This window comes from Perognathus longimembris, chromosome 1 (genome assembly GCF_023159225.1).
Source record: "Perognathus longimembris pacificus isolate PPM17 chromosome 1, ASM2315922v1, whole genome shotgun sequence".
NCBI classification, from domain to species: domain Eukaryota; kingdom Metazoa; phylum Chordata; class Mammalia; order Rodentia; family Heteromyidae; genus Perognathus; species Perognathus longimembris.
The window spans coordinates 36,044,570-36,072,560 of record NC_063161.1 but is presented as its reverse complement, the minus strand read 5'-3'; the positions used below and the strand labels follow the sequence as shown (position 1 = coordinate 36,072,560).

At 41.4% G+C, this 27,991-nt stretch overlaps 1 protein-coding gene across 1 annotated transcript in view; it reads left to right on the top strand.

Moving 5' to 3' along the window:
• Positions 1-27,991, top strand: part of Myrfl (myelin regulatory factor like) — an 88,197-nt gene that overhangs the window by 55,942 nt on the left and 4,264 nt on the right. The window contains exons 12-21 of the mRNA XM_048340635.1: positions 3,006-3,114; positions 4,151-4,260; positions 11,189-11,352; positions 11,936-11,999; positions 16,397-16,482; positions 19,703-19,777; positions 19,861-19,913; positions 20,029-20,214; positions 25,413-25,475; positions 26,083-26,170. Coding sequence (XP_048196592.1) covers positions 3,006-3,114; positions 4,151-4,260; positions 11,189-11,352; positions 11,936-11,999; positions 16,397-16,482; positions 19,703-19,777; positions 19,861-19,913; positions 20,029-20,214; positions 25,413-25,475; positions 26,083-26,170 — 998 coding nt within the window. The remainder of the gene's footprint in view (positions 1-3,005; positions 3,115-4,150; positions 4,261-11,188; positions 11,353-11,935; positions 12,000-16,396; positions 16,483-19,702; positions 19,778-19,860; positions 19,914-20,028; positions 20,215-25,412; positions 25,476-26,082; positions 26,171-27,991) is intronic.

Sequence of the window (27,991 nt, the reverse complement as noted above, 5' to 3'; positions counted from 1 at the left end):
TTCTTTTAGCTAACAGGAGACCCAATCTGTTAATCATTGGCCCTTCCTCCAGACTGCATTCCTTTCTCTGTGCAAATCTCCACTGGCGTTTCTGAACCAGCCAAGGAATGTCTTCCTCTGCTGAGAGAATTCCAAAGGACCGTTGTAACTGTGGAGTTTTCTAGTGCTTGCAAAGCTGCAGCTTGAGCTGAAGGAGCTAAGTAGTTCCTCCTCTAGCTGAATGAAAATTCAGGACTTGAAAGTTCTCACATGTATTTCCAAATATTAGCCCTAGATATCGAGCCTTTGAATTCCTGAGCGAGACTGTCTGCATTTCAGAACACACCACTTCAAAGATACCCTTGCAAAGGACTTCACCCTGCCCGCCACTCTCCCCCATGTCAGAGGGCTAAACAGGCAGAGTGCACTCTCACAGCCCTGCCAGCTATGCTCAAAGTCTTCTGAATTTTGCCTTGCTTTGCACAAAATAAATTTTTGTAAATAAGCTTCACTGGAACTTCTATTTCCTCCTAGAAAGCTTTCTCCATAGAAATAGCATGTCATCCCAATTCAGGCTCTAGATATGAAGTTCTTCTATCCCCTTCTGGTTTATAGCAGCCTGAAGGAATAAAGAGAATCTGACTAGAGTTAGGAGGCTGGTGGTTTATCTCGAGTCCAGTAGCTAGGATATTATTTCAGAGGTGTTTGATACTTCTTTCTGTTTTGTTGCCTGTGAATCAGGAAATTTTTATCTTAATTTCACCCCTGTCAAGGGATTTTTGCTGGTTACTTTGGAGATGTAGTCTAGCAGGCTTTTATGTCCAGACTGGCCTCAAATCACGATCCTTCAGATTCCAACCTCATAGGTACTTAGGACTGCAGGTGTGAGCCACGAATTCCTAGTGGAAAGATTTATTTTGGATCACAGTTTTAGTCCTTGGTCTGCTGGCTCTGTTGCTTTTAGGCTTGAGGCATGTCAGAAACATCTTGGAAGATAGGGTAGTGGCACAGAGCTGCTCACTTCATGATACCCTGGAAACAGAACAAAACAGGAAGGGACCTGGGACATGATGCCCTTCAAAGATATGCCCTGAGTGACCTATATCCTTCAACCATGCACTATTGTCCACCAGCTCCCAGTCATGGCATTGAATTATGAATCTCTGAGGATGAGTCCATTGATGAGGTGGATGCTATCGTTATCTAATCCCTTCTCAATGGTTGCATCCACCAGCTAGACCAAGCCTTGACAGTTGAGCTTTTGAGGAATTGCGTCCAAACCACAGTAAGAATTGTGGCAATAGTACTAGAGAATCTATTTGCTATATTTAACAATGTTTGGGGGGAAAATTGTAGTCAAGATTCCACTTAGAAGCTGGGAATATGGCCTAGTGGCAAGAGTGCTTGTCATGTATACATGAAGCCATGGATTCGGTTCCTCAGCACCACATATGTAGAAAATGACCAGAAGTGGCTCTGTGGCTCAAGTGGAAGAGTTCTAGCCTTGAGCAAAAAGAAGCCAGGGACAGTGCTCAGGCCTGGAGTTCAAGGCCCAGGACTGGCCAAAAAAAAAAAAAAGATTCCACTTAGAAACCCAGGGGCATTTTCTATCTTGAAGGAATGGGCAGCTGCATGAAACACAGCTCCTCTGCTCTCCACCTGGAGGGCAGACCTGAGCCTGCCTCCATTTTGTCCTCTGATGGGGGCTCATGTAGGTTGTGCAGAAGACAAAGGGGTAAGGGAAAGGGTGAACAACTTCCAGGGGTCTCAGGGTGAGAAACTGGATAGGACCCTGTAGTCCTAGGCTGGTCTTGGCTCCTGACTGAGTTTTGTTTACTTCTTTTAGGAATTGTCCTGCCATTTCACAACCTTCCTTCTTTCAATTCCCTTGTTCTTCACTGACGGTTTTGTCATAGTCTGGTAGAAACTGTGCAGACCCAGCAATGAAAAAGACACAAACTTTAGCCTCAGGAATGAAGAATGCATTCATTCATTTATGTGAACTGGGTTTGACCTCCAGATCTTAGATTTGCTCTACTCTCTGAGCTGCATCCTCTGCTCTTGTTGCTTTTGCTATTTTCACATAGGTCTCACTTCTTTCTTAGACCAACCTAGACAGGGATCCGCCTACTTTCACTTCCTGCATTGGTAGAATAGACGGGCATACATGCCACTGAGCCTAGTGTTTTACTGGGGTCTCACTAACTTTTTGTCTGGGCTGTCCTTAAACCACAATACTCCCAATCTCAGCTTCTGGAAAAAGCTGTAGTTCAAAAAAAATTTAGTTTTAGAGGAAATTCAGTCTATTGTCTGGATGGTTATCATTTTCCTGGGAGGAGTGAGGGGATTTCTGTTCTTGTTAAGAGCTTTATAGTGACAGTGGGACAGTGTTAAGTAAAAAAGCAGGGATCTCAGACAAAGATGCCTTCATCAACCAGACCTGCAGGGAGGTAGCTTTCTAGCAGAGACAGAGGTCCGGGTCCCAAAATATCAGTAGTTAGATAATCTAGGCTTACAATCTATTCCAAGAAAATTTCTCCAGCAATATGTCCACAAGCAATTTAATAATAAAAGGCTCATCAACATTTAAAGGCTGGTCCTTAAACCAAGCACTGCTTGCTTCCTCTCTCAATCTCTCTCTCTCTCTCTCTCTCTCTCTCTCTCTCTCTCTCTCTCTTTTCTTTCTCTTTCTCTGCCATGGGGCTTTAACTCAAGGCCTGGGCACTGTCTCTGAGTTTTTCACTTATGGCTAACATTCTACTACTCGGCGCCACTTAAGGTTATCTGGTAGTTAACTGGAGATAAGGGTCTCATGGACTTTCCTGCTAACTTTGAACTGCAATGCTCAGTTCTCAGCCTCCTGAGTAACTAGCCCTGAGTTTAAACACCAGTACATTAAAAAAAAGAGAGAGAAGAGAAGTAACAGTTTTTTTTGTCACTGTCCTAATCTCTCTGTGTCTCTCTGGGCATTCATCTGAATAGCAAATATCTAGATGGGTGAAATCTCTCTTCTTTAATTAAACTAGGTTGACACAAATGAACAGCTGAGAAGAATAGCCCAGATGAGGATTGTTGAATATGATTACAAACCTGAATTTGCATCTGCAATGGGAATAAACACTGCCCATCAAACAGGTAACACATAATTTCCCCTTTTATTTTTCTGCTATCAGCTACCAAAATTTGACTTCCTTATTTATTTTAAGGTGTGCTATGGCATTTGACAAAACCGTGTAGATCGAATGCATCCTCAATGAAACCTGGAGTCACTAGAACTGGACAGGTTAAAGAATTTCTAGGCCATCTTTACTTAGTGTCCTCACCCCTGCACTCCAAGTCTTGGCAGTGTATTGAATGTATGCTTTCTTTTACTGAGCATCTTCTTGCTATATGAGATGAGGGCTCCAGGGCTGATGGTAGCTTTGCCTGTGTGATGACAACACTCGACAGGATGCCAGGATGGAAACAGGTGGAAGGGCAGGTGGGTCTGGGTAAGAGAGAAAGAGCCAGAGAGTGATGCTTATTCTCCAGTTTAGGAAAACATAAAGAGAAGGAAAGTTTAGGGGCAAGAGCCTCCTATAGGAGAAAAAAGGAAATCAAGTTAATGCTTGAGTCTTTTGTCTATGTACAGGAATTTTAAGGTATTTACTAACTTTTTTGACATTTGGTAGAGTCTTTTTTTACTTTTATGATCTCTAAGTTTTGTTTTGTTCTTTGTTTTTCTGTCAGTTGTGGGCCTTGAACTCGGGTCCTGGATGCTGTCTCTGAACCTGTTTGTGCTCAAGGCTAGTGCTCTACCACTTGAGCCACAGCACCACTTCTGGTTTTTGAGTGGTTAATTGGAGATAAGAGTCTCATGGGGACTTTTCTGCCTGGGCTGACTTTGCACTGTGATCCTGAGATTCTCTAATGTATTCTCCCCTTTGTCTCCTCTAGAACACACAATGTTTCTGCTTTTAATTCTATAGTGAGTCTTGGCTCAAAGCTCCTTTTTTGCTTCAAATGCATTTTAGAGTTAGAGAAAAGAAGAGCTTAGAAGGGATGAGCATCTTTTTCCAAAGATGTGTGTCCTGTGGCTGTCAGCGTTTCATTCTGAAGGAATAAATCATGTGAGAATTTTCTCCTCAGAGGTCTTTTCCTGATTAAATCTGTTGGAGTGTTTTGTATATAGGAATGATTGCCCAGGAAGTGCAAGAGATCCTGCCCAGAGCCGTAAGAGAGGTTGGTGAAGTCACCTGTGAAAATGGAGAGAAATTGGAGAACTTCCTCATGGTTGATAAGGTAATTCGTAGGTATCTCCCACTAGCTTCTCCTATGGTAGCATCATGGGCTGAAACCTCTCCAGGAAACGTAGCATTAAACAGAATGCTTCACTGAGCTGTGGAGACATTTGGTATCAGTTATTCCACACTGGTCTTGGCCCAGAGCTAGAGTGTGATTCCAATGAAGAGCACTCACCTAGCAAGCTCAAACCCATACTGCCATCCCCCAACATAAAACAAAGCCAAAATAAACTAACAAATAAATCCACAGAACTTAGAGAAAAACATCTCTGCTTGTATGATGTCTCTTTCCTGTTTTGAATCTTTAATGGTTACAGAATGACCTTCAACACCATCAATTGCATCTGCTCTTTGTAATTCAATTCCAAACTCTTACACCAGTCCCATCAATCCCATTACACTTTCAGACAAAGCCACATTGAACAATGACTTTTTCATTTTCTTCTTTAAAAAGCTGGACCTTTCCAGAATGCCATGTGTCTGTACATGCTATGTCTTTAACTTGGCCTTTGCCACCTCTCACCACTCCGTACTGAGCATTCCTTTATTTTCTTTCAAAAGCCAGGTGTTTCTGTCTCCAAACTGCTGAGATTCTTCCCTCTCAGGATTTGGTGGTCTCCCTTACCCCAGCACCAGGCACTTCTTGTTTGCAAGCCTTTCCCACCCCAGTCCTATTTTCTCCTTTATTCTTGTCTCAGAGCTGTGCCTTTGAATGTCTTCTGCCCTAAAATCTTTTTGTGGGATCTCAGTGCAAGGCCTTCCCAACCACCCATCTGAAATAATCCCTGTCACACTGAGACACATGCTGTTTATAAAGCTTAGGGTCACTGCTAGGGGCTGAGGTTATTTGCACCTTTGTGCCTTTCATTCTTTGATATGAAAACCTGTTCTTTTGGCAGCAGACAGCACCCACCCTCTCAGCTGGGCCTCTGTGTTGTTCACAGAGGCTTTGAAAGTTATTCCTGACTGAAATTATCTGTTTATTTACCCACTTGTTTGTTGCCACTCTCCCCAAGTAGTTTTGTGAGAGAAGAAATCTGTGTTTTTCAAAATTGCACTTTATTGTGGCTTTTACCTCGAGGCTCAGAGAACAGTAAGATTTCAGCAAAGATTGGTAGGATGAATTAATGAGGTCTAAGATACTTAGATGATCCTGTCTTTATACTGCCTTAGGCTTATGGAAATACATCTTCTAGAGTGTTTATCACTTTGCATTGTCATTTTCTTTCGATTACTGTCTCCTTATGAGACATGAGATTCTGGAGGTCAGAGCTTGTTTAATCTTTATGCTGATTATACAGCATCTGATAAGATGTAGACAGCACTGGGCAGAAGTTGTTCATGCCCAGTTTCCAAATCTCAGTGAAGTGAAGAGCTCTGGTTCTACTCACATAAGGATGTTGGAAGAAAATGTGGTTTTCTGGGGAAAAGATGTTTAGTTTTAACTTTGAGGTATCAACTGAATATTCAGATGACATGTCCAAAAAGAAGTGACTAGGAATATGGAACTTGAAAGAGGTATCGTGGGTAGAGAGGAAGCTGTGGTCATGATGAAGATATTGAGGGAGAGATTATGGATGGAGCTCACAGATGCAATGCCTATGGGTCAAGTCAAGTCTGACAAGAAGGTAGCAGCAGCAGCGTCTTCTTCTCCTTCTCTTTCTCCTCCTCCCCTCCTCTTCCTTTCCCCCTCTTCCTCCTCCTCTCCTCCTTCTCCTTCTTGATAGCATTTAACATTCACATCTGTTGCCTTTAAAAATGGATTTATTAAGGAATGGATTCATTTTCTTTTTTTTTTTTTTGGCCAGTCCTGGGCCTTGGACTCAGGGCCTGAGCACTGTCCCTGGCTTCTTCCCGCTCAAGGCTAGCACTCTGCCACGTGAGCCACAGCGCCGCTTCTGGCCGTTTTTTTCTGTATATGTGGTGCTGGGGAATCGAACCTAGGGCCTCGTGTATCCGAGGCAGGCATTCTTGCCACTAGGCTATATCCTCAGCCCTCATTTTCTTTTTAGACAAGCACTTATGATGTGCTAAACATTCTCCTAAATAATAAGAGAAGACAAAACAAATAAAATAGACACCGTTGCTGCCACTACAGAGTGCCTAGTAGAGGAGACTGACCAAGAGTAACAAGTATAAATCACAAATAAAGTTTAAAGTTGTAATTAGCTCTAGGAAGGAAACCAATTCCCTGGACAGAAAATAATGTCACCATCCATAGCAATTGCTATATGTTTAGCATATTAGTTTTATTCTGGAGCCCACTGGGAAAGAATAAAATAATAGAGCCAAGTGAAAGGTTTTATTATTATTCTGAAAAAGACAGATAAACTGATGGGACATTAGACCAACAATTCACAGTAAAGCAAACCAAGTAGCTAACATAAGAAAGTGATGTACAACTTTATGAATCAAAAAAGAGCAAAATTAAAATGATAGAGTCCTACTTTAACTCAAGAAGAATTGCAAAATTTATCAAGTCCAATAATAGCGGGTGTTGGTGGAGATTGAGAGATATGAATTGCCTCCTTGTCTATTGGACTTCCTGGAAGACTTATGGTGGTAGAAGTTTAGGAAGATTGAGTTAGTGTGCTTTTCATCTTTATTCATGAGTAACTGGATATTTGAAACCATTGCTCATCTCTCATTTCTCATGAGGCAATGTTAAAAAGTTGTCTTGGGAGCCAGGTGTCGGTGTTTCATGCCTGTAATCCTAGCTACTCAGGAGGCTGAGATCTAAGGATAGCAGTTCAAAGCCAGCCCAGGCAGGAAAGTCTGTGAGACTCTTGTCTCCAATTAATGACCAGCAAACCAGAAGTGGCGCTGTAGCTTAAGTGGTAGAGCACTAGCCTTGAGCTGAAGAGCTCAGGGACAGTACCCAGGCTGAGAGTTTAAGCCCCTAACTGACAAAAAAAAAAAAATTGTGTTGGGGAAGAAAGTGTCAGGTTTGGAATAGGCATCATCACTGGCCTACAAAGTCACTAGTCACCCTGGGAAGCCAACAAATCAAAGAATTACACTACATTGAGTATGTGTCAGTTTACCTGGAAACTTGCTTCCAAGGATTCAAGCTCTTTCCACAGAAAATTGCACTTAAACAAAAGTAACAAGGCAAAATCAGGACAACAATGATATGTAGAATTTTAAACACTTGGGCACAGTTCATGCTCTTGCCATATAAGGCAGAGGTTGATTGATATGTGGCATACTAGTTCTCTTTGCAAGAGAAACATACCTCTGAGGAAAGCCTCTCCTCCAGGGACCTGTCGGAAAATTCCACTGGCAGCCAGCACTTTCACACCATCCCAATAGCCCGTTTTTCTGGTTTGGGAATTCTATTCTTTAATCCATGTTGGAGCCTGGTAAGCACTACACAAAACAAACTCTTGGAAGAAGATCTAAAGCTGTGTTTATGCAAAGTCCAAACAATTGCCACACACACCCATTAGCTAAACACAGTTTCTCTCCCTTTGGCAATTGTTTTTACCCTAGCCAATTGCAGGTTATTTTGTTCTCATGATTTTATTATATACCATTCTGTCCATGTAACACTGAAGTCATGATTTACCACAAGGAAAGACCTTCCAGTCTGTGACTCTTACTGGGAAAGAAAAAAGGCCCTGTCTCAACTTCCTTTGTGATGAGGCTAAGTCACTCTCATCCACTGTTGTTAAGTAAACAAGTTATAGTTCCAAAAAGAAGAGACAGTAACTCCACTGCCTGCCTGGCTGTGCCTCAATTGTTCTGACCTTCAAGGTCCAAAAGGAGCAGAAGCAGAGTCCTTGAGTTTCCTGGAGGCCACGCTTCAGACTGGAGAGTTTTTATCTGTCTCCTAAGCCAACACCCTGCCACAAGGAAAGGATCTAATTGGAATGGAGCCGAGTAGCCTGATACAATCAAATTACTAACTATTGCACTGAAGATGATAAGCACCAGTGTTTGTTAATTCACTTGCGTTTTCATGTGCATTTCCCAACATGGGAAGGAAAACTGGATCTTATTTATTATAATTTTTGCTTCTCTGAAAGAAACATCAGATAAAAGAATGAAGCAAAAGTTGACCACTCTCTTCATCTCACTAGAGAGCAATGGTTTGGCCTCTCAGTGCCTCATGGCATGAACAGTGAGGATATTCTTTCTTTTGATTATTAACTATGTTCTCAGTTACTAGTCTGCTTGAGGATTTACTGTGTGAGAGGCAAGCTGTAATTTCTGATCCCCTTCTCTAGGTGTTTATTATATAGGTAAATATGACACCAAGTGTAGGGCCGTGTGGAGGAGGAGAGGACAAGTGATTCCAGTAGAGGGAACAGCATGTGCTAGCCCCAGAGACTGGAGGATGTATACAATGTTCAGCAAATGTTCAATATGGTTAGAGGATAGAGTGTGAAAGGAACAAACGTGAAAGATAAGCTTTAGATGAAGATTCCACTGTAATAGCTCTGCTTTCACAAATGCCTGCATGGTTTTTTTTTTTTATATGTATCCACAACTGTCAAACAGCCCCACATGTCTGTTCAGAAAATACCCTCATGTGGTCGATGCACACACGTTGAACAATAAACAAGTGTTTCCCAAAGTGTGTCAAAGATTTTTGTGTGATTTGAAGCAGTTGCTCCTTTTTCTTTTGACAGTAAATGTCAGTGTAATTATGTTTCCCATTGCAATTGTAAAGGTATGGGGTTTCAATTGAGGGAGTGGGCCAGGGTTAGAACTATTAATATCGGGACCCAGCTGATTAATTCACTGAAGTTCAAATACAAAATTGTTTATAAGCAAAGATAAGCATCAGATGAGAATACTTTTCAAAATACCCTAGTAACACAGCAAATTCCCATATCAGCTCTAATAAGTCCAACCCTTTCCCTGGGTCCTGGACATGAGTGTTGGGAAAAAAAAATTCCTCATGCATTTATGATGCACACTCCTAGTCCAAATCCTTTTCTATTACTTGTGTAGGAAAGGACATTTTCAGAAAACTCTAGCTTATACTTTTGAATACATTCACATCCTTGTGATGGTAGAGGACAAAAATCAAAACTTTAAATATGTTAGCAAGAGTTAATCTCTAAAACATGTCCTGGAAATTATGTTTGGGTAATTTTCCATTGGATCTATAAAGTGATGGCAGGCCAAAATTTTAATCAGGAAGTTAGCAGTAAATTTTTTCCCTGTCTTTATTTTCTCTTAATGGGAAAGTACATGAATTATCTCCTGTGTATTAGACTTATGAGAAGACATAGGGTGTTGGAGAGTTTGAGTTGAAGAAAGTAAAGTCTGGGCTGGGGATATGGCCTAATGGCAAGAGTGCTTGCCTCATATACATGAGGCTCTGGGTTCAATTCCCCAGCACCACATATACAGAAAATGGCCAGAAGTGGCGCTGTGGCTCAAGTGGCAGAGTGCTAGCCTTGAGCAAAAAGAAGCCAGGGACAGTGCTCAGGCCCTGAGTCCAAGCCCCAGGACTAGCCAAAAAAAAGAAAGTAAAGTCTGCTTTTCATCATTATTGATGAGTAACTGGACATTTTTAGCCATTGCTTGCTTCTCATGGCTAAAAGGCCTCTTGAGGAAAATGGTGCATATGGTTTTCACAGCCATTGGGAATTACTGCCTAGATCCGTTGTTTTATCAGAGGAGGAAAATTGTGATACTCTATCATATCTTCTTTATTCTCTGGAGTTCTTATAAAACAAAAAACTTTCCTTCCCCAAATATGAGCTGATATTCAGGAAAAGCAGAATAAAGCTTCATTGGTTCTCTTACTTATGAATTTTTACTAAATGAGCTAAAATTTTAATATCCTTTAAATATACCCCCCCCATGGCTTTGTACTCTACAACTTGTGCCAAATCCCTAGTCATTTTGCTTTTAATTTTGTTTTTCAGATAGGATCATATGCCAACTTTGTCTAAGATGGTCTTAAACCACAATCCTACCTTTGCCTCCTCAGTAGCTGGGACTACCAGCATGCACCCTGTTCCCTAGCCCATTAAAATTCCTTTTAAAAATTGAATAGGATTCTGCATATTCTTAAAACACAGTCATTTCTTTGATCTATTGCAGTATTATTACTTTGATCTTCTATCTTTGGCCCAAGGTAGCTCCTTCAGTTGGCTCCAGAGTTATTTTGGCATAACCACTGTACTCCATGATAGCTCCCTGCTTTCTCAGGTTGTTAGGTGTTCCAGGCTCTCTTCAAACAGTTCTAAGAATTACTAATTCTCCAAAGAGTCCTGATTCTTTTCCATGAAGTGGTTTTTAGCATACAATGAAGGTGCTCATCGTTAGTAACTTGGAAATTACCTTGTTAATCCTACTCAGTGGGCATAGCAATATCTTTTTCTTTTAAAAAGTCAAATATACCAGAAAATCATAATAACATATCTAGGTTCAATTTAATTTTCCTATAATTTTTACTTGATGTTTTTGTATCTATAGCTCTTTTCTTAAGTGCAAAAATTCATAATTTCTAATGTAGCTATTTGTCTTATCCAGGTATAAATGTGTATGATAGAAGAAGAGTGTATACCATCATTACTAATAACATAGTCAATAAAACTTTAAGATTTTTTTGCTGTATGTTTCTTTCTGTAAGACCACATCAAGAAACTCAGTACTAAATTAGGCTAATTTGTTTGCTTTTTCTCTTTTCTTATGGGAATTTTTTTGTTTAATTATGTTTTATAATTATTTACCATACCCACATTATTAGAGAGGAAAATTTATAAAAACAAAAACAACCCTTTTAAGTGCTGAACTTTTCCAGATTTATCGTGAGTGACTTTGAAGTTGTGGGTATATAGCCATTGTCAGTTATGTGTGTGTTCAGGAAAGGTATGCTCTGATTGTCTTTGAATGTGCCATGGACAGTTCCCTGGTGGCTTTACACTGTGACTGTCTGCAGCTTGTATTATTTTCCTTTCTAGGACCAGATCTTCATGGAAAATGTAGGGGCAGTAAAGCAGCTCTGTAAACTAACCAACAACCTTGAAGAAAGAATAGAAGAGTTAGAAATATGGAACAGGAAGCTGGCCAGGCTAAAGAGCCTTAGTAGCTGGAAATCCTCAGCCAGTGGTGCAAGTTCAATCAGGTATGTCTACCAGTTGTGTAGGAATCTGGGAAAGGAGTGGGCTTGTTTCTTTACCAGATCAAACCAACTGGTCTTTTCCATCAAGCAGCAGTCATTACTGTATGATATTAAGGTACCTACTCTTCTCTTGGAGTGTTTTTGGACATATTCCCTTGGGTGATAATAAATACAATAAAATATAAGCCATCTGTTCAATAGCAGTTGTTATAGAACTGCTATATTTTAGAAAAAGGATAGCTTTGAGAAATGATCATTTCTAGGTTTAGAAAGCCATGTTCGTTCCTCTTGGGAAAATAATTTTATTATTTGGTTTTTATTAAGAAAGTCAATGTACATTTCCTGTGGTCAATTTCTGAGAAAAAGAGCAATATAATATTGAATGCATTCATTTATGCTTAGTAAACAGTCTCCCCCCCCCAAATAAAAGAACTCCCAATTGCTTTTGTCTTTTTTTTCCCCTCTTCAAATTATCTATGTTTTATAAAAGAAAGCCATGCTGCTGTGTTTGTGACAGCCTGGGCCTTTGTCATATAATTCCTACAGAGTCATTTGAATAGTAATCAACTTTTCTCTCTTTTTAAAGCAAATTTAGCAGAGCTGTTAGCACATCTTCTCCAAGAAGGGCCATTTCCAAAAAAAACAACAAGGTAAATAGACTTAAATTTATAATGAACCAAAGTTGTGTTTTTCTATACAAAATTATAAGTCCTTAGAGAAACTGATCAACAATGTTCCTACCATTTAACGGTTGGTATTTCCCCCTAATTTCCATCCTAATGTACTTCATTAGTCCTTTAAGGAGTATTAATGATTTCTCAAATAGCAAATGTTTAGAGAAAAGAATCCAGAACATGTTGATGTCAGAACCCCCCTGGTGTTTTTATGATTGCATTGTCCAGTCAGGTGGGCCCAGTGGTGCTCACAGTCAGGAGGCTGTGTGCTACAAGTTCTGTGAGTCAGCTTTACCTCATCTAAGGCCTTACCTTGTCTTTCAGAAGACCCCAAAGGGACTGCAGTTAATCCTCAAATCCCTCTTTTTCCTTTGATATTTAGCTCTAAATGTGCAAATGGAGGGCTAGACGTTCACATACCTGCAAGGATTAAAATATGATGGTTTCATTAAAAAGACAATTTACATCAAGTAGGACAGTTCCAGTCAAATGTGAAGCTTAATCGTTTTATTAAGTTGAAGATACTCTTAGGGATGACAGGGATGGGTGATGAAGGAGAGTTAGGCCTCCTCACTTAGGTAGATTGTGATAGAACACACACACACGCACACACACACACACACACACACGGCAGAGAACATGTGGCCCAGCATGGCACTTTTTTCCCATAATGCCCTGAGTTCCTGCTTAAATGCTTCTTCTTCCCATAATGCACAGAGCCTAGCACATATTGTTCAATAAACACAAAACACTAAAATCACAGGGTGGGAAAGGTGTTCTTCATACTAACCAAATTGAAATAGGATGGAGGGAATGGGGTCTTTATTTCCATCAGCCCAGATAAGTGCATCTTAGTCATCTGAAACCTTATCCAGAGATTCTGTTTATTTTTTAGTTATCTCAGACTATTGAATAGAATGTATGGTCCGTGAGAACAAGCCATGTACCTGACTTCCTTACTCTGTTTTCTCAGGGAATAGCACATAGTAGGTACTCAAGAAATATTTGCAAGATGAATGCAGAAATGGAGAGCACTGTCTGAAGATATTCCTGAAGGTTCACAGTGAAAACTGAAAATGTTAGAGGGCACAGTGTGTGTGTGGATAGAGTTGGAGTTGGAGCATTAAAAAACACCCATTTAATGCTTGTAAGACGCTGGCTAGTGGCAAAGATAAGTCAGATGTGATCTCTTCTAAGAAAGTTCAAAGGCACAACATACAAAGAACAGTTGAATATGTTGTACTAAATGCTGCAAAGGCTTAGAGAGACCCAGCATTTCTGGGAGCCTGGCCTTAAAGGCACAGTGTGCTGTGGTCAGACAGCCATGGATCTGGGGAGGAGATTTTGGATGGAATGGCATAAAAGTAAAAGCCTGGGTGCTGGAAATGGCTTCATTGAAGGGATAGGTTGGTATTTGTTAGGGAGGATGGTGATGATAAGGCTGGAATGACCCAAATATTTGATATGTCATTAGGACATCTAATAATAATAATAATAGTTGCATTGTGTATCCTATTTTTTTGCCAGATAGAAAAAAATTATGTTTAAGAGTATGGATTGTGGGCTGGGGATATAGCCTAGTGGCAAGAGTGCCTGCCTCGGATACACGAGGCCCTAGGTTCGATTCCCCAGCACCACATATGCAGAAAACGGCCAGAAGCGGCGCTGTGGCTCAAGTGGCAGAATGCTAGCCTTGAGCGGGAAGAAGCCAGGGACAGTGCTCAGGCCCTGAGTCCAAGGCCCAGGACTGGCCAAAAAAAAAAAAAAAAAAAAAAAAGAGTATGGATTGTGGAGACAAAAATTTCCAATTGCAATCTTGACTTGGTGACTTATTAGCTGTAGGTCTTAGGTGAGGAAGTTAGCCTTCCTTTGACTTATTTTTACTGTCTTGAAAATGGGTTGTTGAGGATGAGTATAAAGATTTATACTCTAGTGTGTGTGAAGAACTCAAAAGAGTGTATGGGACCACAGTAAGTGCTGGATGTGTGTTTGTTTTTGTTAATATTTACAAACCTATCATTTTAATGGGTCTCCTACTCTGGTGTGTAGTCAAATTGTCCAGGAAGTTTGACAAGATATAAACAATAGTAGTATTCTTCCCTCTATGAAGTTTTGGAAGGACACCTCAAATGTTTCTGCAAAATTGACTTTCCCTTTCCTACCACCACCAGCTCTGAGTGACCTGTGATCCCCAAGGCCTCTTTGGGTGATTAGGCCATTGAAATACATGAGTGTGGGTGGGGAGTGGTACTCAGACTAGGTGCTGAAGGGGTGTTAGTGAGAAAAATGGCTACCATGAGCCATTTATGAGCCTTCTAAGATGGTACGAAGCTGGGCTGGGACCTCTTTTGATTTCTACACTGCTCCTAGTGCTGGCAGAGACAGGGTCTAGAGGAAGATTGAGGTCTTTTGGTGTGCTGTTCATCCAGGTCTTGGTTCCTCCCTCTCTTTCTCCATCTCCTAGAAGAAGGTGGTTGGTTCCTTCTCTGTATATGTGGGATGAGGTGGGAAGCCCTCAAGTTAAAGCTACAATTTAGAGTATATGGAGGAGAAGGGACTAGGGAAAGGAATAGGCATAGCTACACACTTTTCATTACTTCCTCTCAGAGGTGAGATCCTACTCCCCATGCCATGTAAAATCTATTGAAACGGAATTTTAGGGAGCATTTGGGCTTTTAATAGGTTCCATAGTAATCCTTTTGCATGTCTGAATTGGAGAACCATTGCACTATTAGTTTGACTCACCTAAAAACTCTGAAATGTAAGCAAGTATAACATTATTGTTTCCATTTTAATGATGAGAAAAATGAAGACCAATAACATTTAGACGATTTGTTCAAAACTCAGTTCTAAGTCTGACTCCAGGCCCCTATGTGTTTGGGTCAAAGGCTTTTTGAGCAAAACCATGGAAATTTAAAATACTTCAATACCAGGTTGGATGGGGAAGCACTTATTCTGAGAAAAACACTATTTAATTCCAAGTGATTCAGCAAATTTCATGGAGTACCCTCTCTGTACAATATACTTGTTAGCACATCAGTTCCAGTGAAACAGGAATAGTACAAACCATTGGCTTCTTGGTATTCAGAATGGCTTCCTGGGCGGCTCGCATGAATGACTCAGTTACAACAGCCTAGAGCATTTGTGTACTTGTTAACGAGTTCTATGTGATCAATCTCCCATCTTACATTGAAGGTATTTTCCTCCATCAGATAACAAGCCTAAAAAACTAAAACTAAAGACCAATTTTAAGCTATTTCTTAATTACTACCACTCTCTGATGCCTTCCAACAAAAAAATATGACTCTATTCAATCTCCCTACAAGGAAGCAAACACAATACCCCCACTGTGTGGTGGGAAACTAGATTTTTTTCTTCTACTGGGGTTTGAACTCAGGGCCCCACGCTCTTGTTTGGCTTTTTCCCTTCAAGGCTATCCTTTGAAGCACACCTCTACCTCCAGCTTTTTGCTGGTTAATTGGAGATAAGAGTCCTTCAGATTTTTTTTCTGCCTAGGCTAACTTCAGACTGATTTATTTGCCTGAGCTGATGTCAAACTGTAATCTTCAGATTTCAGCCTCCTGAGTAGCTAGATTACAGGTGTGAGCCACTGGTTCTAGACCAAGAGCTCCTTGTTTAGATGCTCAGGGAACCTAAGCTGGCTTTTCCACACGGTACTCAGCTGCCTATCCTGTACTTCTTGGATATATACTGGTGTTACACCAGTAATTTTTAGCCCTAAGGGTTTGTCATATTACCTTCATAGAGACTGAATTATTAATTTCCATGCCCCTTACTGTGTGAATCTAGTAGCATCCCATAAATATGGGTTGGATGGATATAAGAATATATTAAGAAAGACGTCCAGAGCAGTCTTTATAAACAGGTGGGAGCATTAGATACTGATACAAGGAGTTCTTAGTATTTTATGCACAAAACTCTTTTCCATGGTTTGTCATGATGCAAATTCTCCCATTGGTCTTTATTCCTCTACCTCTGGAAGAACTTTTGATGTTCCAAAGTCTTTTGTGGTGAGATGGACATCTGCATTTTGACAGTGTCTCATCTCACAAGTTGCTTTCTCTCAGAAGGCAAAGAACAAGTGGCGAGTGAATGGCATGGCAATTGTCCTTCAGGGTGTCAGGGAAAGGAAGGATTGTAGTAGCTGGAATATCAAGGAGAGAAAAGAACTTGGGGAGGCTTTGAAGGAGCCTTGCTTTTAGAAGCACGGGCGGAGAGAGATGTAAATTGGGACAAGCTAGGAACCATCCCAAGGGAGATGGCGAAGCTCCTGCCTGGGAGCAGAGTTTTAGACTTCCTTCTCACATCTATTGTGCCCATGTGTCATCGTTCATTAATGAACCTTTCTATAGGTTTATTTTTCAGGAAAAAAAGTGTCGTGTCCTAACTGGGTTTTCCAGACCTTGGTTATAAGTTTAATTGCTGTGATGACCGTTTGGTAAGAAAAACTTGAATATTATCAGTGTTGTATGTCAAGCTTCCCTACCCCCTCCAAGTTTTCTTTTTCTTGCCTATGAACTGGGGACTGGCCTTCTATTTACTTTGAAGACAAGCAGCTCTCTAAACCAGGCTCTCACCTTTGGTAGCTTAGAGATAAAGATGCATCTTTAGAGCTTATTCTGTGCATCATTGTGACAGGAACAAGTTTTTTTTTTTGTTTTGTTTTGTTTTTTAGATTGGGGATTGAACCCAGGGCCTCATCTATGCTAGAGAATCTATCACTTGAATCATGATCCCATTCCCACAGCGTCTGTTTGTTCGAACCAGGGGTCTCACGCTTGCTAGGCCAATCACTTGAGCCACTCTACCAATTGTTTTGTGTGTGTTGGTTGATTTTTAGATAGGATCTCACTTTATGCCTGAGCTAGTCTGAGCTGAGATTTTCCTATTTGTGATTCCTTGCATTGCTGGGATAACAGGCCTGTGCCACCTCATCCAACTTATTAGCCAAAATAGGGCCTCACAATACCACTCTTCCCCTTGGGCTGGCTTCTAGCTGAAATCCCCTGATCTTCGCCTCCCAGGTAGCTAGGATAGGTAGCCAGGTAGGTAGGCTTGAGTTGAACCACTGTGTCTGGCCCACTTTTTTTTTTTGAGAGAGAGAGAGTCTTCCTAATTTTTCTTGGGTTGGCCTCAAAGAGAAATCCTACTGTCTTTCTTCCAGAGTAACTGGGATTAGAGGTCTACAACTATTACGTTCAGCTTGATTGTCATTTTCAATTGACTGCTGCTGTATTTTAGCAGCAAAGTGTGTGTGTGTGTGTGTGTGTGTGTGTGTGTGTGTGTGTGTGTGTATGGGTTTCTCTTGGCTTTGCAAATAACTTTCTCAAATTACTTTTTTCCCCCTTCCTGTCTACATGGGGAAAGGAGTGAGTAGGAAAATCAAGAGTAACCCACTCTCCTTGGCCACTCATATCCATTAGGATTCCTGTGGATTCTTCAGTGAAGACTTCATGCCAAAAGGGATACCAAGATGTATGAAAAGGCATCCAATATGTTGACCTTGCAGCCAAATCTCCTGAGCAATTAAATCAAGGACAACAGTATTTGCTAAGCAAACTGTACAGCTCTTGACCACCATCCCAGTGCTGGGAAGTGGGGCGGGGGGGGGGGGTCTTTTGTTAGAATGCAGGGCTCAGGCCTCTGGTCTCCAGGACCCTGTTGCTGTGATGGCCTCCTGCCCTTTGACCCTTGGTCATCCTGCCTGTGTTCTCTGGGCCTGTGAATACTCCTTTCTTAGGTTTAGTCTATTTACAAGGTGAAAGGTGAAAGAAAATGCTTTGTGAGTGTGGGAAAGGATTGGCAGCTGGACCTTTTCTTAGGGAAGGCAATCATTCATGGAGTCAAAGTAAGTGATAGTCCCAAGGTTCTTCCTGTCCTTTGATCTATAGCAACTTTCCAGCTACAGAAGATAGTTCAGGTCCCGCTATACCCTTCTCTCCCCCTTGCCAGTTCCCCATTTATTTTAGTGTTGGAGAGATTGAACCCCGGGGTCTTACTGCACAAACTTGACCACTGGCTATACCCCAGCTCAGCATGCCTGGCTACTCCCCTTGTGGGAAGATGTCCAAGTATTTGGTGACATCACACAGAATATTCCCATCAGGAGCCTTGGCACTTTCCTCATTCACTGTTCTGAGTGCTGGTCCTCCCCTGCTGGGATTCCCAACACAGGAAAGCTGAACCCACTGTTACTACTGTTAGCTGTCATATTTTACATTCCCCAGAGACATAGATTCCTAGCTTAATATGGAGAGCTGATAGGAAATCTGTTAAGGTGAAGACAACTGTTTTTTCCAAACATGTTTGACCAGATCTTATCAATTCCAATGTTGTGGACTCTGAAGGCCCTAAATGGACTGACTAGGCTTATTATCTCCTTTCTAGCCTCTGGCATACCTGAGGGGAATCAAAATGAGGGTTTATTACTCATGCAGGAAGCAAATATTCATCTTATTCTTTGGTCTTTAAGTCCTCTGGGCTGTGCACTGAGGCAGATGCCCAAGGCAAATCAGATAAAGGACTTAAAGCTTAGAAATGGGGCTATGGAAACTGAGAGAATGGAGGAAGGGAGACTGGACCACAGCAAACAGTTACCAGGGCAACACCACAGATTCTGACAGATGCATCTTTGGGGCTCAGCATGGTTTTTCCCAGGCAGGACTGAGCCTTCTGGGCAGTCACTAGCTATTTGCTAAGCACACTTTAGGAATTTACTCTTTATGAGTGACATTCAAATGGGTGGCACCTTGATGTATATTATATAGTAATAAACTCCCCACTTTGATGGGGAACTGAATAATGAAACCTTCAGTTTGGAGAATGAGTTGTAGAGTCAGGCTGGCAAGGTGCAGTTGTCAGGTAACCATGTTTCAAATAATGAGGCCATAAAATCATCAGAAGATTCTCTTGTGTGGCTTAAGGGAAAGTGCTAAAGACACCCCAAAATGAACAGTAAGTGTTGTGAATCCATTATTAGGATCAGTTCTCCTAACCCCAGAATCTTTAAGGAAAGTTTCCATTTGGATGTATAAATTATGAGAGAAAGACACTTAGATTATTTAGAAGTCAGAGAGTATGGAAATAAGTAGTTAATTGCATTTGTTTCCTTTCTCTGCATAGTGTCAGGGATTGTACTCTGAAAAGACAGTCAGCCGATAGATGTCAGAAGTAACCAAAGGGCTTGGCATCCACAGCTGATTAAACCTCTGCCTCCTTTCATCTCCTGGTGTGACTGTCCAGGAGGCCTGTGCCAGGGGGATGTGAGCTTTGCCCTGGCTTTATCCTGTGAGGAGCAGAGGGCTGCTTCCAGCTGTTTACATGCTTCCTCTTGTAATCTTCCACTAGTGTTAGCCTGCCAAGGGCCAGGGGGCTGCTGTGCGGAAAACTCCATCCGTGTGGTGCACCCCAGGAGCCTGGGAGTGCAGGAAGCCCCAGGCTGCCTCTTACTGGGATAGAAAAGCCTAACTGGGCTGGTTTCCATGGTGTTGCTGGTTTCCCGGTGAGCTAGGCCTCTCCTCCCCCACCCTTCCCATCTGTGTGTCCCGTGAGGGAGAGTACATCTTTGACCAGCTGATGGTATGAGTTATATCTGGAAACAAAGCTGCCACGTAATGTTTTTTTTTTCTCCTTTCTTTCTCCCTTTCTCTCCTTAACAGTGCCTTGACAATAGTCTCCCTTTACATACTTAGCTTAAAAGATCAAGACCAACATGCCCCAAGTCTCCCTCTAAGGTGAGAGTTCAGATCATGTGTTCCTTTTGGGAGCAGGATCCTTAAGGGCTTCTTTCAGTAACCATTTCCTTTTCCTCCCCCAGCAACATCACAGGCTCTCAGGAGCCAACCCTGTCACCCACTACCACCCGCTCAGGTAAAGCCTTCGTATTCCTCACCCTCACAGTGTGGCTGTGATCCCAGGGAAAGTGCCAACAGAAGAAACCAGCCTTTCCTGTTAATCTCCCGCCCCTCTGTCCCATGCCTTGCAGTGCCTCTCACATCCTTGGCTGCCACACAGACCTCCCTACAAGTGCCTGAAATCACTTTCTGTGAGATCCTGCCCTGTCAGGAGACGTACTGCTGCCCCATCTGGGGCATGACAAGAGGCTTTCCAACTATGGGGCCAAGGCAACTGGAGGAGGAGGAGGAGGATGCCTACCCGAGGCAATGGACAGGTGAATGTTGCTCAAAGATCAACAACCAGGGCTGGGGATATGGCCTAGTGGCAAGAGTGCTTGCCTCCTATACATGAGGCCCTGGGTTCGATTCCTCAGCACCACATATACAGAAAATGGCCAGAGGGGGCGCTGTGGCTCAAGTGGCAGAGTGCTAGCCTTGAGCAAAAAGAAGCCAGGGACAGTGCTCAGGCCCTGAGTCCAAGCCACAGGACTGGCCAAAAAAAAAAAAAAAGATCAACAACCAGGACTTGGAAACGAAGCTTTTCCCCTCCTCTCTATTTACCTAGATAGTCTAGTTATGACTCCAGAAAATGGTTCCATTCTTCTTCTAATTTGGGGTTGCAAAATCTTTAAAAAACACGGGGGCTGGGAATATGGCCTAGTGGCAAGAGCGCTTGCCTCCTACACAAGAAGCTCTAGGTTTGATTCCCGAGCACCACATATATGGAAAACAGCCAGAAGGGGCGCTGTGGCTCAGGTGGCAGAGTGCTAGCCTTGAGCGGGAAGAAGCCAGGGACAGTGCTCAGGCCCTGAGTCCAAGGCCCAGGACTGGCCAAAAAAAAAAAAAAAATCTTTAAAAACACAGGTACACAAATGGGCAATAAACTCTAGATCCCTGCACAGGAATTGAATGGTGGTAGATTCAAGTCCTTACTTTTTTTTTTTTCTTGACGAAGTGAAAGACTCTTATTGTCGATGTCCAACAAAGATGGTAATAGTAGCACAAGTGAAATACTTGCACATGTGTGGATTGCTTTTTTGGCTCATTAAGAACTAAACAAAACAATAGTGTGGGACCTGGGCCCTCTGCCCAAGCAACTAGAGCAAATACTGGAGACTTGAGGGAGTCTAGATTTCAGAATAAGCTCAGGAACCCTGAGTTCAAACCCTAGTACCAGCTTGTGTACACAGACACAGACACTGACACAGACACAGACACACACACAGACACACACAGACACACACACACACAGAGTTGCTGGGCCCTCCAGCTGATGGAGATTCCATCTGAAAACATATTTCCCATTAGCAGTGGAAATGCCAGGAGAACAAGCTTCTACCTCAGTACAACGTTTCACTTCTTGTCCATGCCAGTCATTGGCAGCTCAACTCTGTGCCCACATCCATGGAAATTGCTGAAGAAGGTACACCCATTTCCTCATACCTGGCTGTGCCCCCTCCACCCCAGACATAGCTGGCAACTCCTCTGTCTAGTCTCTTCCAGGCACTGGGCATGGGAAACTGTTCTCACTTCCTTTTTTCTTTTCTTCTTCTTCTTCTATTTTTTTTTTTTTTTTTGGCCAGTCCTGGGCCGTGAACTCAGGGCCTGAGCACTGTCCCTGGCTTCTTTTTTGCTCAAGGCTAGCACTCTGCCACTTGAGCCACAGCACCACTTCTGGCCATTTTCTGTATATGTGGTGCTGAGGAATCGAACCCAGGGCCTCATGTATACGAGGCAAGCACTCTTGCCACTAGGCCATATTCCCAGCCCCTCTCACTTCCTTTTTTCAACTGGAGAAAAATGGGAAGGATTTCCATGTTTGCTTCACTTTGGGGATTTAGAGTTGTATGGTGTCTGAAGACAACTACACTCATGGCATCCTAAGAATTCATTATTTACATACTTTTAGAATGATTTGATTGAGCAAAACAGAAAGAAAAACTAACTGGAAATGCTATTAAGCTTATTACTTATTTTATGCTTGCTACTTATTTATGCTATTACTCATTTTTTTCATAGTACTGGAACTCAGGAAGGCAGACACTCGATGTACCTGGGCCTTTTTTGCTTTAGTTATTTTTCAGCTAATGCCTCTTGGTTTTTGCCTGGGCTGGCCTTAGTATTGTGATCTTTCCATCCACGACTCCTGTGCTGCTGGGATTACAGGTGTATACTTCCATGCCTGTTTTTTTTTTTTTTTTTTTTTTTTTTCCTGAGCTGGGTTCAAACTGGTATCCTGCTATCTCTGTTTTCCAAGTAGCTGGGATTACAGTCATGAACCACCATACCTGACCTCCAATTCTTTTTATTAATCTATTTATTTGAAAAATAGTATAAATGTATAGGAGATACATTACTTTTTAAGTCCACAGAAAATGCCACTGACTGTTTAGGCAACTGCCCAGGGTTTCAAAGGCCTCAGAACAGGAAAGCCTAATTTATATAACAGGTGACCTATTTTATAGCTTAAAACAGAGGTACAGGATCCTACTTTTTAATTTTATTTTTTGTCAGTCATGGGGCTTGAACTCAGGGCCTGGGCACTGTCCCTGAGCGTTTTCATTCAAGGTTAGTGCTCTACCACTTTGAGCCATAATTCCAGTTTTCTGATAGTTAATTGAAGATAAGAATCTCATAGACTTTCTTACCTGGGCTGGCTTTGAGTCTCCATCCTCTGATCTCAGCCTCCTCAGTAGCTAGAATTACAGGTGTGAGCTACCAGTGCCCACCCAGGATCCTGCTTCAAATGCCCTGTTGGACAAAAGGAATAACTTCTTTCTTTTTTGATTTTTGGAAGAAAATCACTTCATTCTAATTAATTCACAAACACATGCCTGGCCTCAAACTGTATGCCATGTCAGTGAATTTCTATAAAGTCAGAGCACCCTCTTCCATGACCACTCTGAGTCAGTGAGGCTCTTAATCATGGAGGTTCAGCTTTACCCTGTGATTCTCCATGCCTTCTCTACCAATTACATTTTAATGCTAAAGTGACTTGGTGATCAGAGCCCATTTTCCATTTCTTCACATTAAACTTCCTGACTAGAGAACTCCATTTGCAGTCTGTCACTGTGTGAAGGGCCTCGTTGGACCACTCACAGAACTTCTTTACATCATATCACAGAACTTCACATCACCTTGGTTCTAGGTGCAAAGCAAGTAGATTAACTTCTAATGTCTTCTAACAGGAGAGTAACTGTGGTCAACCACATTTACTTGTATATTTCAAAATAGCTAGGGAGAAATTTGATTGTTCCTACCACAAAGAAATGTGAAATGTTTAAGATGATAGATCTGCCAATTACCCTGATCAGGTTATTATAAATTGTATACATCTATTGGAATATCACACTGAGCCCTGTAACTATATACAGTCAATATGTGTCAGTTTAAATTCATGCCTGTAATCCTAGCTACACAGGAGACTGAGATCTGAAGATCAGACACAGTTCAAAGCCAGTCCACGTAGAAAAGTCTGTGAGACTTCTATCGCTAATTAACCATGGAAAAACAAGATATAGCACTGTGGCTCCAAGTGGTATAGTGCTAGCCTGAGCAAAAGAGCTTAGGGACAGAGCCCAGACCCTGAATTCAAGCCCAACAACCAACAAAAAACAAAAGCAGAAACTAAAACATACCAATCCTAAAGAGGCAAATGAATATTTTCCCAGTTGAGTTACCAGCAAGCTAAAATGGGAATGTGGATCCCTTGCTTCTCTGTCCTACGTGCCTTCCCACCTGCCACTCTCCCACTGTTTGTTTGGACGTGGGGTCTTCATGTAACGGATCAAATCTAAAAGATGCAGGTTGTATCTACTCTGTGGTTCTAGAGAGTTCCTTACATATCCTCCCCTGTACCATGTTCACCTAGAGTTAAAGGCTATCCCTCACCCAGGCTGTGCTATTCCTGACAGTCTCTCTCCTCCAAGGCCATGTGTTCTTTCCCTCTGTCCAGGGCCCTCAGAACCCTGGGGCTTCTATGCATGGAAGAAGAGAAAACCACACAATGACACTTTCAACCAGATGATTCTGAAGCAGTAAAAACCAATTTAAAATGAAGAAGTAAAAGTAAAAAGGAAACTCATGAAATTTTTTTTTAAAAGCTTCAAAAAGTCCTCAGTGGGATGCAGTATAATAAGATAACAGCTTTGAAAGCCCCAAAACACATTTACTGTATGAGCCTCCTCCCTGGGGATAATGACAGTAAAAATAAGTGAAGAGAAATGAGCATTTTTATATTTCAGAAGTCTAATTCCAACCTGCATGATATTGTTCCTTTGCACTTCCTATTTTCTGGATGTTGAATTGGTAATGATCTTTGCCTTCACTCAAAAAAAAAAAAAAAAGGAAGGAATGAAGGAAGGAAAAGAAAAAAGGGAAATAAAATCAGCAAAAACCATGAATGAGCCAGGCTTGGTTCAAGCAGAGCAGTTGTCTTTAAACCATGTTCTTCAGACTCATATAAAATTAAAATAAAGGGGTAAAGTTGAAGGGGAGGCTGGTATTTAGCATCACCCAGCAAAGGAATGGGCTCTCCTAGAATTTGTGAGTCTTCAGCAGCTGGCGATATTGTGTGTGAATATCTCCAGATTCTCTGCTCACCTACTTTCATGTTTTACATTAGCATAAAATTGTCAGATACTAACACTAGAGTGCATAGTAAAGAACTTAAATCATCTAAATCTTATGATATCACTTAGCAACGTTACTAATTCAGAAGTTAGAGAAGAAGTAAAACTACCATTAGATTGTCATTAATCAGAGAAAAATGGCTTTTATAATATGACCAAGACTTATATGTCAGGAATTATAATACATTCAAAGAATGTTCACAGAAATTCTTTACTCAGAAATGGTCAAGAAAGGGCAAACGTTTGTGCAAATTTAAGTGATAATCCAGAGATAATACATCCTGCAATCTAGTGGCAGATAGATCAGTGACTGGTGACCACCCCAACTGTTCTGTAATATGCCATAGATATTACTGTTTGTTCCAGGACCTTCTCTGGTGCTGCAACAGAATTCACCTGACTGGGTGCCTTAAAGAACACATGTTCATTTCCCTACAGCTGCAGACAGGAAGTCATGTTCTTGGTGGCAGCAGGTCTGGTTTCTTTGGAAACCTCTCCCCTTGGTCTGCACATGGCTACCTCTTTGCTGGCTTCTCACATGGCTTTCCTCTGTGCCTGTTAGTCCCAGATGTCTCCCTACACATGCTAATCTCCTGCTCTTATAAAGTAGCTAGTCAGGTTGGGTTAGTGACCATGCTAAGCACTTCTTTAAAGATCCTGTTTCCAAGTACAATCACATTCTGAGGATCAGGGCTTTTGGACTAAGTGTATAATTGAGGACAGGCAATCCATCCCATAGTAGATAGCTTCTTCTAGGTAGGTGAGAACAAGAATTGAAGGACTAGGCAAATAAGGTGGGAAAGAGAAAGAGACCAAAAAGGATGCCTGTTTTTACTCTGCAGGAAACAAAAGCAAATCCTTCCTGACAAAAGATGTGCTCATCAGCTCTGACTGGAGGAGTGATTGTAAGTTAGCATTTAAGTGACACTCTTTTTGCCTTTGTGGGGGTCAAGTAGGATCACAGCTGTAAAAGCATCACTGGAGTGGGAAACAGGGACAAAGGCTGCACCCCACCTCCATGCCACATTCTTGGGGCAATGTTTTATATAATCAGTGCCAGTCTGACTATTCATGAGGCATTAGAAATTGTCACTGGATGCCAGACTAGTTGTGGTGGAGCTCCATGGATTTTTAATAATTTATTTGATGTCCCTGTCTTTTCTTTTTTAATAATTCTGGCTATATTCAATTTATTTTCTGAAGTAGAGGGCATTTCATTTTGAACCCTCTTTATTATCAGTAATTTTTCACTATGTAGGAATTCTGTGGGACAGAACTTCTTTTGGATGTTATGGGGCTGTTTATTGGGAGCCTGGATTTTTACTAACATTCTTAAATTTTACTACAGCAAAAACAAAACAAAACATCCTTGGCCTTCACTCCTTTTTTCATTTGAAAATGGAATCTATTCACGTAGAGAACATCTTTTACTCTCAGCTATATGTGGACTATTCTGGAACTCCATCCTCTTACAAGAGTTGACTTTTCTCTACTTCTTTTTTCTCAATTCAGGGATTGATACAACCATCAGTTCTATTCAGATTATGGAAATACAGCAAATAATAGACCACCGGTATTGCAGTAGAATGCTTCGGTGCGGGTGGGTAAGCTTCCCAATGACACCTCCTCTGTTTGTGGAATTTACTCTGAACTCTAGGTTTGAGACTGAAACAAAAACTAAAGCTACACGATGAAGTCAATGTGTGCTTACATTGTTCTTTAAGTGAAAACACATTGGTTATGCAGTGGCCACGGGAATCATAAAACAGCTGATATTAATAAATGTCAATAAAACCACAACCCCGATGATGCTACTCTCCTGATTTAATGGCTAAGGGCAAAGTGTAAAGCCAGGGGAGGAACTCTGTGACTGACTCTCTGAGGTAATATTTACTATAGGCTCAGAGCTGCTCGGGAACTTTATAGAGAAGAAGAAGAAGAAGAAAAAAAAAAACCCAGGTACTGATGGTCCCCAGTGATTAGTAACCTGATATTTATATTCCTTTATAGCACAGGGATATTATTTAAATGCTGAAAATGTAGCTTATCTCAGCCTTTTCAGTAGGAGGGAAGGATACTCTAGACTTAGCAGAAGCTTATCTCCAGTGTCTGCTTATCACCTGTATCAGGTAATGGTATGTCTGGAGGCAAGGGATACATTGTTTCAGTAAACAATGAAAGTTGTCATCACTATGCATGGGAAATTCGTTTGCATTTGATAAATGTCCATTGGCTGCCTGATAGGTAAAGGCAACACCAATATTTTGAACTGATGTCACAAATCCATTGCATTTCCAGCCTTATTACTTAGAACTTAGGAAAGTGGATGGTTCCGAGTTATAGTACTTTTTGATTTGCTTATGATGATACTATTTATTATCACATTGAATTATTATAAACACCCTCAGAGGTTGGTATTATTTATTCCTCTTTTTATAGTGCTCAGTGAGAAAGGAAGCCAGTAATCAATGTGGTAGGAGGTTATTGTGCAAAAGAATGAGAGGATTTAGGCTCAATCCCAGGGACTCAGACAAAATGTTTACTCTCCTCACATTTCTGATTCTTAAGATGGGGTGCTACAAGCTGAGCTGGGTGGCTATGGAGCACACAGATATTGGAAAGCACATAATAGGAAATGAATTCCATTTATCCAAGCTTCCCAGCCAAATAAAACAATGCTGACCCCAAGGCAAATCTTTGTACACATATATATATATATATTTTTAATACATCCATTCAATGAAATAACAGTTTCCAACTTAGTATATAAGTCATACTCTTATCTTTTTTCTTTAGTTTGTTTTCTCTTAGTTCTGTTTTTTTTTTTTTTTTTTTTGCCAGTCCTGGGGCTTGGACTCAGGGCCTGAGCACTGTCCCTGGCTTCTTTTTGCTCAAGGCTAGCACTCTGCCACTTGAGCCACAGCGCCACTTCTGGCCATTTTCTGTATATGTGGTGCTAGGGGAATTGAACCCAGGGCCTCATGAATACGAGGCAGGCACTCTAGCCACTAGGCCATATCCCCAGCCCTTAGTTCTGTTTTTGACAAGTAAAAATTGTTTGCATTTGAGGTACACTATTGTTTTGAGGTACACTATTGGTATTGTATTGTTTTGTTTTGGTATTTTTATGCACTATGAAATGTCGGCTCTTTCAAATCTTGTATTTTGCTTTCACATTTCTAACAATGGAGTTTATGATTATTTAGAGAGAAGCTAAAATGGCCCTTTTTCCTACTTACCTGATTTTAAGTTGTCTTTCTACATGATCTATAGGTTGATGCGTCACAAGAGATCTTGTATTCAATACAGACATGTCATTTTGCTGGAGATTTTCATTATAGGAATCAATATAGGAATCTTCTATTTCCTTGACCATCTTTCTTAAACTGGGGGAGGGGATTGGAGGGACTGAAGGATAAGC